The 11863-nt window shown below is 37.5% G+C and overlaps 1 protein-coding gene across 1 annotated transcript in view; it reads left to right on the plus strand.

Annotated features, from left to right (window-relative positions):
* Positions 1-11863, plus strand: part of Btaf1 (B-TFIID TATA-box binding protein associated factor 1) — an 88595-nt gene that overhangs the window by 57052 nt on the left and 19680 nt on the right. The window contains exons 20-29 of the mRNA XM_028773478.1: positions 935-1361; positions 2486-2676; positions 3532-3685; positions 4045-4154; positions 5190-5391; positions 7091-7239; positions 9478-9630; positions 9796-9917; positions 10002-10169; positions 11751-11828. Of these exons, the coding sequence (XP_028629311.1) occupies positions 935-1361; positions 2486-2676; positions 3532-3685; positions 4045-4154; positions 5190-5391; positions 7091-7239; positions 9478-9630; positions 9796-9917; positions 10002-10169; positions 11751-11828 (1754 nt within the window). The remainder of the gene's footprint in view (positions 1-934; positions 1362-2485; positions 2677-3531; positions 3686-4044; positions 4155-5189; positions 5392-7090; positions 7240-9477; positions 9631-9795; positions 9918-10001; positions 10170-11750; positions 11829-11863) is intronic.

Raw genomic sequence — 11863 nt, forward strand, 5'->3', positions numbered from 1 at the left:
TCTCTCTCTCTCTCTCTCTCTCTCTCTCTCTCTCTCTCTCTCTCTCTGTGTGTGTGTGTGTGTGTGTGTGTGTGTGTGTGTGTGTGTATAGGTATATATTTATAGGTATATATGTATGTGTATGTATATATGTAATATATGTATGAAAAGTATGTATGTAGAAGGGAAAGCGGTTTGATAGCCCTGGGAAAATGAGTAATTGCTAGTGGTTATGAGTCTTTTTGGGGGAGATTTATGAAAACATTCTCATTGTTGAGAGACATAATTCTCAAAATACTGAAAATCACTGAATTATGTACTTCAAATGAGTTATAGTTCAGGAATTATATTTTAATAAAGTTAAAATGATGAAGAACGGTTTTTTAATGGAGTGTGTAAAGTACCCTATTACAGCACTGTTGGGCCTTAGACAGTGGATACTACACTTTGGTTTGCGTATGTGTATTTTTTGTATTTCTTCTGGTTTTAAATCTTTATTTGTTGGTTTCCTTTTCTAAGACGGAATTTCTCTGTATAGTCTTGGTCATCCTGGTACTCACTCTGTAGTCCAAGCTGCTTCTGTGTTTGTTTGTGGAGTAGAGAAGTAGTTTGAATTTTGATATTCCTCTAATTAACAGTTTGTATTTTGTTTGTAGCTTTCTTGTGTTACCAGTTAGGTGAAATGTGGTATATTTAATGGTAATTTTATTTCTCTTAAGAGACTGTGTCTTTTCTTAAAATGTATAATGTTACTGTTAAGACAGACTAAGCTACACTTTTAATTGGGCTATTTAAGACATTTATTTAGCTTACTAAATATTGAAACAATACTTGATACTGTGAGACTTTTGCAAGTGAAACAGAAAACTGCCATTTAGGAGTTTAGAGTATCTGGGATTATTGTAATTAATGATTTTTCATTTCTTCTTTGTTTTTGTTTTCTTTTTCTAACTAGGTAACTACTGTTTTTAATGAAGTCACATCAACTTTTGATTTAAATCCTCAAGTGTTACAGCAGTTAGATAGTAAACGGCATCAGGTCCAAATGACAGTTGCAGAGACAAACCAGGAGTGGCAAGTGTTGCAGCTGAGAGTACATACGTTTGCTGCATGTGCAGTTGTGAGCTTGCAGCAGCTTCCGGAAAAACTAAATCCTATCATAAAACCACTAATGGAAACAATTAAAAAAGAAGAGAATACGCTAGTACAGAACTATGCTGCTCAGTACATAGCTAAGCTTCTTCAGCAGTGTACAGCAAGGACGCCATGTCCTAATTCAAAAGTTATTAAGAACCTCTGTAGCTCTCTTTGTGTGGACCCATACCTCACTCCCTGTGTAACATGTCCAGTACCAACACAAAGTGGCCAGGAAAATTCTAAAGGTATCTGTTTAAACCTTTATTTGCAAAGAAAAGGAATTGACCATTTAAGTTTAATTTCATTGGATTATAGGTATAATTTAAGCACAAATCTAGATCCTTTTAGAGCTGTTCTCTCCATTTCTTATTTTGTATGAAACAAAGCTTGATTATAACAAAATTGTATCAGTTTGTGTATTTGTCCCTCAGCCTTCTTATGTGCAGATGAGCCATCCATATAAGAAGTGAAATAGTTGGCTGCCGTCTGTTCAGCCTTCCTTAACCTTGAAAGCCATTGTGTAGCTTATTATATAACTAGGCTAGAAAACTAGTTGTATCAAATGTTAATAATTTGTTTCATTAATTTAGTGCCATGTTATGATGTGAGTAGTCTAGTCTACGTGATAAATAATACCAAGTAAACAAATTTCCTGTTTTTTTTGTTTTATTTTGTTTGGTGGTGGTGGTTTTTTGGTTTTAAGATTTATTTTATGTATGTGAGTATATTGTTGCTCTCTTCAGACACACCAGAAGAGGGCATCAGATAGGTTGTGACCCACCATGTGGTTGCTGGGAATTGAACTCAGGACCTCTGGAAGAGCAGTCAGTGCTCTTAACCACTGAGCTATCTCTCCAGCCCCAAATTTCCTATTTTTATGTAGAAAATTTATATGGAAAACAACTCTTTCATTTAGATGATCTCAGAGATAAGAATAACACTGGTATAGTCACATGACCAATTTTTAGATTTAAGATTTTAGAAAGCTTAAATTATTTGAAGTGTAATTATTATTTGAAATGTAATAGATTTACAACTTTAGAAAATAAATGAGAAGGAAGAAAGTTCCTTGTCTAATACTAACTTAGAAATGTGGGATCTTCATCTTCCTATGTGAAGAGGTAGTACTTTGCAGTGGTCAGAGTTTTTCTGAATTCATGCTGATTACGAATATTTAGAGAAAACAAGGACTAGTTTAATATAAGTCTTAGTTCAAATAGACAATTTTGTTATCATTTCATTGTCTAACACAACAACATCCTCTATAAAAATTGAGGTCCTGCTGAGTTTGTAATTACATGATGTCTCTTTAGGAGCAGGGAGCATTTGCTCACCTATATTTTGATTAAATGGCTTTTGTCCTTATTAGGATCCAACTCAGAAAAAGATGGAATGCACCATACTGTCACCAAGCACAGAGGTATCATTACACTCTATAGGCATCAGAAAGCAGCTTTTGCTATCACAAGCCGGCGAGGTCCTATCCCCAAAGCCATCAAAGCTCAGATAGCAGACCTACCTGCAGGAAGTGGTGGGAATATCCTGGTTGAACTTGATGAGGTAAATAGTCCCCATCCCATTCCCCCCCCCCACCCCACTTTTACTCTTTTTTCTTTTTTTTCTTTGAGACAGGGTTTCTCTGTATAGAAAAACAGTTCCTAGCTGTCCTGGAACTCACTCTTTAGACCAGGCTGGCCTCAAACTCAGAAATCTGCCTGTCTCTGCCTCCTAAGTATGCCACCACTGCCTGGCATGCTTTTACTCTTAAAATGCTTTTACTCTTAAATATTTGGTTTCTAGATTCAGAACTAAGTTGTCATTAGATACTACTTGGGCTGAGGTAGGAGGATTACAAGTTTGAGGCCAGACTGGGAGGAAGGTAGGGTCAAATTAATGTACAAGAGTGCAGGTAGTATTTCAGGAGAGGGAATGCAGGCAAATGCTTTGCCCTGAGACATAGCGGTAGCCTTTACAGTAGCATATTAACAATGAGATGACTATTTCTGTTCTTTTGATTGTAAGACACGGGCACTGGACTCCAGTAAACTGTTGGTGCTTAAAAAGATGTGGTTTTGTAAAATATGGGTCATGGGTAAGTTTCTCATGGTTTCATCTCTGGGACTGGTGTTTTTAGGGGGCAGTAAATGTCACTGGTGACTGTCTCTAGAAATAGCGTATGCCCTTCTATTTCTTATTTTATTTCTATGTTAGACAAAAAAATTCTAGTTAGGAGTTTTAGGCCTGTGTGGAATTTATTATTGGAAAATGTTTGCAGTAGTCATAAATGCATCTAGTAATTGTTTTATTGATTAACAGAAGCACTGTTAGTTTTTAGATGGTGATTTTAAAATCCTTTTGATTAAAACTATAATGTATTGTCCTTTTTTCTAATAGTCTTTCAAAATTGAATTTTAGGGTCAGAAGCCTTACCTGGTACAACGGAGAGGAGCTGAATTTGCCTTAACAACTATAGTGAAGCATTTTGGTGCTGAAATGGCAGTAAAATTGCCACATCTTTGGGATGCTATGGTTGGCCCATTGAAGACTATGATTGACCTAAACAGTTTTGGTATGCATTCATTTAAATCAGTTCAGGTTTTTTAGTGTGTATCACATATTCTTTTAAAAGAAAACTGCTTATCTCTTTTTATCCTAGACTAGCATGGAAGTTTTAAAATAGCTGATAATTTTCATGTTATTCTGTATGCTTTTCTCCTTTTCTCTTATATATTTGAAAATAGATTTTGAAATGCATTATTATTTTAAATCTCTTCGGTTGCTTTGTAAGTACAGTATTTTAGGACTTAAAGTCACCATTTTTAATACAAAAAGCTTTGTTGACACTTATATTAGCTGAGGGAATACTTTTTTTTGTGGACTATAGGTTCTAAAAATTAGTTATAAATTGAAAAGACTTTTTTTTAATAGATGGAAAGTCCCTCCTGGAGAGAGGTGATGTTCCTGCTCAAGAACTGGTGAATTCCCTGCAAGTGTTTGAAATAGCAGCAGCTTCGATGGATTCTGCACTTCATCCATTGGTAATTAATATGTGTTGTGCTTTTTTTGTCTTGTTGAATAATTTTAATACTTGAAAAATACAACTTTTTTTGTTACTTACGGCATTTTAAAAAATATGGTATAGCTAGATTCTTCCTTATGGAACTTGTGAATTGGGTGCAGGAGTGAAAATCCAATGTGGGAACTTAAGGGGCATTGTGGAAAGAGTTCTGAAGCAAAGGAGAGCGAGTAAAGAGAAAGAAAAGGAGAGACTGTTTAGATCAGTGACAGGCAGAGCTCCACACGAGGAAGAGGAGCGCAGGCGGCAGGGCTTGTCTTGAGGATAAGCGGAAGTGGAGGAGATGACCTGCTGAGGTGGAGCTGGTCAGTGGCCAAGGGGACACTAGTGTATGGTTTTAGTTTTGGGTTGGCTTTTACTATTATACTTCTAACAAGCGTTTTCATAGAGGGAAGAGGAAAAGTAGAAGTTTATTTGGTTTTAATTTTAAAAAAAATCTATATATGTACATTTGAGAGAGGCTCTTTGCCATTTTTTTTTTGTATTGCACACAGTTTTATCTTTTCTTTGTAACTATGTAACATTAAAATAAAATTCATAAAAGTCGGTCTAGGAGATAGTGCTTAGGAGAAAAACTATGTACTTTTTACTTGTTAAGAATTTCTGATAAGCCTTAGCAGCCTGTGTCTGTTTCTCAGTTTCTTAGTAGACTAGGTAGAAGGATTGCTTGTGTTCAGTAGTTTGAGGCCTGGACAACAGCAAGTCAAAAAAGAAAGCTCTTCCATCTTCTTTCCATCTTTATCCCCCTGTACTCAGCTGAAGTGTGAAGCTGGCCTTCATTGTTGAATAAGTACTTGGCCATTATTGGTAGCCTTGATGTTCTGTACAGTGGACATTTAGCAGTGAGATGCTGTTGTAGTCATAATGTTGTGGTAAGCCAGAACTTGGAAATACCTACCAAAAAACAAAGTATTGTACCTAAAACAAAATCAGGAACACTGAACTCTTTAAGTATTCCCTAGTAAGTAATGTAATCTTTTTTTTCAATGATTTTTAGCTGGTACAGCATTTGCCTCATCTTTATATGTGCCTTCAGTACCCCAGCACTGCAGTGAGGCATATGGCAGCTCGATGCATAGGTGTTATGAGTAAAATAGCTACCATGGAAACAATGAATATTTTTTTGGAGAAGGTACTTCCTTGGTTGGGAGCAATTGATGACAATGTCAAGCAAGAAGGTGCAATTGAAGCGCTTGCCTGTATCCTTTATTTTGCCAAACTTAAAAAATGTTACTAATTTTATTTAAGAATAATTCAGTTTACTCACTTTAAAATGCATATAACCTGCTTTACTCTAAATGACAACCTTTTATATTTTATTTTGAAGTATTTTATATTTCACTATGAACTTATTATATTTTATTATTAAAATTTCATATAAGAAGTTTAAAGAATTGCTTAAAATAAGTAACTTTTTATCATGCAAAAGTACTTTTATATAATTTTAAACCAGTAATGATCTGTTTATCTTATTTAATGTTTCCTTGATATTAACTAAATACTAGGTAGGTTATATTTACCTTAAATGTATGTTTCCAAACTTTGTTCATTTTTTTTTTTCAGGGAAAATTAATGAAATATATAGGATAATTAAACTCTGGTTTCTCTTCAGATCATGTAAACTTTTGCCTTTTTACTGAAATACAACAAATCTAGAAGTGTGCTTCAAGGTCTTTTAAAGGACATGGCAGCCATTGTTTAATTTGGAATGTGTGAATCCATGGGTCAAAGCAGGAAAGGTGGATAAGATCAGATCAGTAGAAAATTGTGCTGCTTCTGGTTCAGAAATTTTACAGCCACAGAGATTAGGTTCGGTGGTGATTTTTTTTATGCTCCTGGTGGGAAATTGAGACTTAAATCTTTGTGTGATACTGAGTTGTTCCATGGAACCTGACTCTTCTGACTTTTTCAGGTACAGGGCATGCAAATGGTGCACAGTCAGATATGCAAATAAAATACCCAAATAATAAGATTTTCAAAAATTAAAACACACACATGGCGTGGGGGGTAGGTTGATTTTTATGTGTATGGGTGTTTTGTTTACAGGTTTCTTTGTGTACCATGTGCATGCCTAGTAACCATGGAGACTAGAAGAGGACATCAGATTTCCTGGGACTGTAGTTAGAGATGATTGTAAGCTATTATGTGGGTTCTGGGTATCAAATCCAGGTCCCTTGGAAGATCATCCAGTGTTTTTAATCTCTTCATGCCCAGCTTTGCTTTTGGTTTTTCGAGGCAGGGTTTCACTGTGTAGTCCTGGAACTCACTGTGTAGTCCTGGAACTCAAAAGATGTGCCTGTCTCTGCCTCCTGAGTGCTGGGATCAGAAGTTTGTGTCACCACTGCCTGATTTTCTTTCTTTCTTTTTATTTATTTATTTTTTGGGTTTTTCGAGACAGGGTTTCTCTGTGTAGCCCTGGCTGTCCTGGAACTCACTCTGTAGACCAGGCTGGCCCCAAACTCAGAAATCCTCCTGCCTCTGGCTCCCAAGTGCTGGGATTAAACGTGTGCACCATCACTGCCCAGCTCCTGCCTGAATTTCGATTTTATATTTTTAATTGTGATAGTTACATAATGCTTTTAAAGAGAGTTCCAAAATGCAAAATAGTTAGGATTGGTAACAGAAATCATTACATTGAGCCTGGCAGGATGCTGTCCATCTGTAAACCTAGCACTCGAGGTAGAATCAGAAGGATCAAGAGTTAAAGGCCTTTCTTTCTAGACTTACAGGATAACCTGTCTCAGAAAGTAAAGTGGTCAGGATATGTTATATATGCATGTGTGAAAATATCAAGAAAAAGACTTTTTAAAAAAATGTTGAAGTTGCAGTCTTCGTATACTAGTACATGAAGTCGTATACCTGGGAACTATTTTGACATTTCCTTGATGACTTACTCAGGTGTTATGGAACAATTGGATGTTGGTATTGTTCCATATATTGTCCTTTTAGTTGTTCCTGTACTGGGAAGAATGAGTGATCAGACAGACAGTGTGAGGTTCATGGCTACTCAGTGCTTTGCGACACTGATTAGACTGATGCCACTTGAGGTAAGTGGGAGAGATTGGGGTCATGAGGTTCGTGTTTGGGTAACCTCAGAGTAGTAACTTTTTATTTTTAAAGATTCATTGTGTGGGGGGGGGGGGAGGGAGGGAGGGAGGGAGGGAGGGCGGGCTGGCTGTATGTGCCTGTGATGGAGGTCAGAGGACTGAACTTGGGTCCAGCCCCATCATGAGACCTCAGGCTGATGCACTACGGTGTGTCCCCGCCACACACACAACCCTGCTTTGTTAGTGTAGTTTTTAGGTCTCCATGGATAAAACTTGTTTTAAAAGAATTATAATTGTATGATGATCCAAAGTTAATAATTGTAAACATTTTGGATTTAAATTTTTTTATGGTACTGGGGATTGAACATAGCCTTGTGCATAGTAGGTAAGTGTTCTGCCAATTTGCTGCACCCCTTAGCTCAGAAGTACTTATCTCAAAAATGATTGGCTGAGAAGATGATTCAGTGGCTAGGGGTACTTGCTGCACAAGTATGAAGACCTGAGTTTGAATCCCACCACTCACATAGAAACTAGATTTGGCCAGTTGCAGTCTGTCACTCTGACACTAAGGGACAGGGACAGGACGATCACTGGGCTTGCTGGCTGCCGTCCTGGTTCTAGTTCAGGTTCAGTGAGAGACCGAAGGAAGGATGATGTTAGAGTGTAAGAGGGCAGGACGCCTTTGTGCAGGCGCGAATGAACACAGTCTGTCAAATCAGTAGTGAGACATAAGGCTGGATAGATAGAGTCAGCCATGTCTGTGAGCATTGCAGGATGGCAGAGAATTTAATGGAATACTGATGTGTTTAAATTATTTAAGGGAAAATAAGAAAGGCTAGTTTAGCAAATAGTTAAACAGGTATGCCCCTCCCCCCCAACATATTGTATTTTGAAAAGGTCAGAAGTGCTATGTATATGTTTTACATTTGTCTCATGCTCAAGGATGAGATTTAATGGCTTTTCCCTTTTTCACCAGTCCACCAAGGGCCTTCCTAGGTGAAGCTAGCTGGTTATAAATGTCACTAGGACATTTGGTGCTCTTGCTTAGACTCTTTGTCCGACTCAAGCAGTTTTGCACTATTCTGTACAGGTATTAACAAAATGAATACAGTGCACAATTCTGTAGTTTGTGATATTTAAGTCTCCAACCCAAATATGACCAGTCAATGAAAACACAACTCAGTAATTATGAATATATTCTGTAAGCCTAGATTGGGCAGATACCCCTACACTACTCTGTTCCCCAGCTATGAAACCCTGATAACTTGAGGATTTTCCAGACCCTCCATCTGTCCTTCTACCTCCTGCTTCCCAGTCGTCCTGTCCTTCGTCATCTTCCTCCTCCATCGTCTTCCTCCAGTCCTCCCCTCTGCTCTCTTCCACCAACCTTTATTTCTCCACCTCCCCTTCTTCTGCCCAGTCACTGGCTCCAGCCTTTATTTTACAAATTAAGATGGGCAGAAGGTTCACTAGAATTCTCCTGTGTAATGACTCACACCTCTTCTGCAGCCCTTCACAGGAAAGGGGAGTTAGTATCAAATGCAACACAATTCCTTCTTTGTTATAAAACAGAAAATTTGGGGGGAATTATTAGAACTTTTATATACCATATTTTGAGATTCAGTATCTGAAGACTTGAGAACACCGTGAGGCAGATAGTGATTAATAACAACATAGAGTATAAAGTAGGTTACATATCTTTGTGTCTTTATTAGCACTTGTTGCAAATTAAAGTCCTAACTGTATTTTCTTTGTCTAATTCTTCAAGTACTTTTAATATCTTTTAAAATCTTTAGATTTATTACCATCGTGTCTTTATATTATTTTTAATTATGTTTTTCTGTGTGTATGTTTGCCTTGGTAAAACTGAAATTATTTTGATAAAATTTTAGGATAGAGAATGTTAGTAAACGGCATGCACTATCTAGTGAAATCAAGGCCTTTTAGACAGCCTTCCCTTCCCTTCTCCCCCACTCCCCACACAAAGAGCAAGCATTAATTAGTACTTCTTTTTGAGAAAGGTTCTCACATAGCTGACCTCAGATTCTCTGTGTAGCTGAGTGTGAACTTGAATTCGGCCTTCAAACCCTGAATACCTGTGATGACACAGGTGTAGTTTTATGCAATGCTAGCATTGGACTCAGGGCTGTTTACATGTTAGTCAAGCACTTAACAAGTGAGCTGTGATTTACTCTCAAGTCTAATTTTAATACATCTTCAAAACCTATTTTATTTTAGGCAGGCATTCCAGACCCTCCCAACATGTCAGAAGAATTAATCCAGTTGAAAGCAAAAGAGCGACACTTTTTAGAGCAATTGTTAGATGGAAAGAAGTTAGAAAATTACAAGATCCCAGTGCCAATCAATGCTGAACTCAGGAAGTATCAGCAGGTAAGTTTGTAAATGTGAAGTCACTTTTTCTGTTTGACATAGTAAAGTCTTAGGCTTAGTGTCCTAATTTAATTTATCTAGGTTCATACAAATATGTTTTACAAGAAAAAGATTCTTATGCTCTGCTTACATTTATAGTTTTCCTTTCTGTGCCCAACCTTCTAGGATGGTGTGAACTGGTTAGCCTTTCTCAATAAGTATAAGCTTCATGGAATTCTGTGTGATGACATGGGCTTAGGAAAAACATTACAGTCCATCTGCATCCTAGCAGGAGATCATTGTCAGAGGTAATAAACAACAATATTTCAAAATAAAGGTTCTAAATCCGGATCAATGTAAACAAATTGCTTACTTGTTTTTCTTTTGTAAAGGGCCCAGGAATATGCAAGATCGAAATTGGCAGAATGTATGCCACTTCCTTCCTTGGTGGTTTGTCCACCAACATTAACAGGTCATTGGGTAGATGAAGTAGGTAAATTTTGCTCCAGAGAGTATCTGAATCCGTTGCATTATACTGGCCCTCCCACTGAAAGGATAAGGTAAGAGCCATGCAACAAAAAAGTTCATAGTACAAGTCTTTTGGAAACACAAAATTTATTAAAAGTGAACTGTAGTTAGCTCTGTGATTAGACCCATAGAGACCCAGCTTAAGAAAATGGTAAGAAGGTAAGAGTGAAGCTCCCCAGAGTGAAAGACTTGAATCACTCTCCCACCCATTGTGGCACTAAGTCTGAGAAACTAGCAGCAGCCTTGTCCACCCTGTGTGCTCTCTTGAGGACTTTGTGGCCACAGCACCTCTTTGTTCTTTTATTCCACTCTTTACATATCTTCTCAGTTTCCTTTTCTTCTCCTTTGCTTTCTTTATATGTACTTTTGGTTCATAGTGGCTGTTGTAGATATACTGCTGTCATGCCACAAGTGTATGTACTCAGAATCACCGCCTCAGGTACTGGTTCTCCACCTGTGAGCCGCGACCCCTTTGTAGTTGCAGATCAGATATCTACATTACAGTTTATAACAGGAGCAAAATGACAGTTAGGAAGTAGCAGTGGAAATAAATTTTATGGTTGGGGTCACCACAACCTGAGGAACTATATTACAGGATCACAGCATCAGGAAGGTTGAGAATCACTGCACTAAGGTCTACTGTTTGAAGATCAGCATGAGGTTTGAGTCGAAAGTCACTTCAGTTTGTTAAGTGGACAGAGTGAGGATTTGAACATAAGCAGTTCAAATGTTTGCACTCGCAATTCCTGTAGTGTCACTTAGTAGTCATGCATCTGCACGTGATAGGAATGCTACTTGTTAGCTTACCTAATGGAACCAGTTCACTCCCTTGAGAATTTTAAGGCTGAGTTACTGCTTTAGAAGCAACTAGAGGACTCTTACTTCTTTCCCAAACGTAGTTTGTTGAGTTGATCTTTACTTTATTCTAGATAAATGGTGATAAATGACCCTGGGCAGTTGCCAGCCACATTCTCTTAGCTCTGCTACCATACTAAGTAGATCTTTCCTCTTTCACCAGAGATCTCAGTCCTGGACATGGTAGGCTGGCTGTTAATCATGCTCACAGGATATAATCGTGTGAATAGTTCAGTCTGGTTCTGATGCTTCATCTTTTTATTTATAATGGGGATATAGGATTGATAAGCCCCATTTAGCCTGAATGGTAAAGGAATTAATGTGGCCCAAAAGAAGAGATACTGACAAAGCTCTTGCTGTATTTTGAGTTAGGTGCTCATCTTTTTTTCTGAGTCACATATTAGATCTACATCATAAAGAATGTGGTAGCATTCTATGTTCAGAGTAAACAGTGCTCAGCAGGCAAACTGGAACACTTTACAGATTTACACTATAATAGCAGCTGCAGTTACACTATTGAAATTGTATTAGGACAAGTGTGGTGGCTTACACCTTTAGCCTTTAATCCCATCTCAGGAAGCAGAGACAGGCTGATCTCTGAGTTCAAGGCCAGCCTGGTCAACAAAAGTGAGTTCCAGGACAGCCAGGGCCACACAAGGAAACCTTGTTTTAAAATAAAACCAAACCAAACAAAAAGTAAAATAAAATGGCATTAAGAAATTAATAATTCTTGTTTTCTTTCCTTATTTTCTTTAAAGGTTGCAGCATCAAGTAAAAAGGCACAATCTGATAGTGGCCTCATACGATGTTGTGAGGAACGACATAGACTTTTTTAGGTAAGAATTCAAATATTCTTTTTTTTTAAAAGATA

This window comes from Grammomys surdaster, unplaced genomic scaffold, assembly GCF_004785775.1.
Source record: "Grammomys surdaster isolate TR1022 unplaced genomic scaffold, NIH_TR_1.0 229, whole genome shotgun sequence".
In the NCBI taxonomy this organism is placed as follows: Eukaryota; Metazoa; Chordata; class Mammalia; order Rodentia; family Muridae; genus Grammomys; species Grammomys surdaster.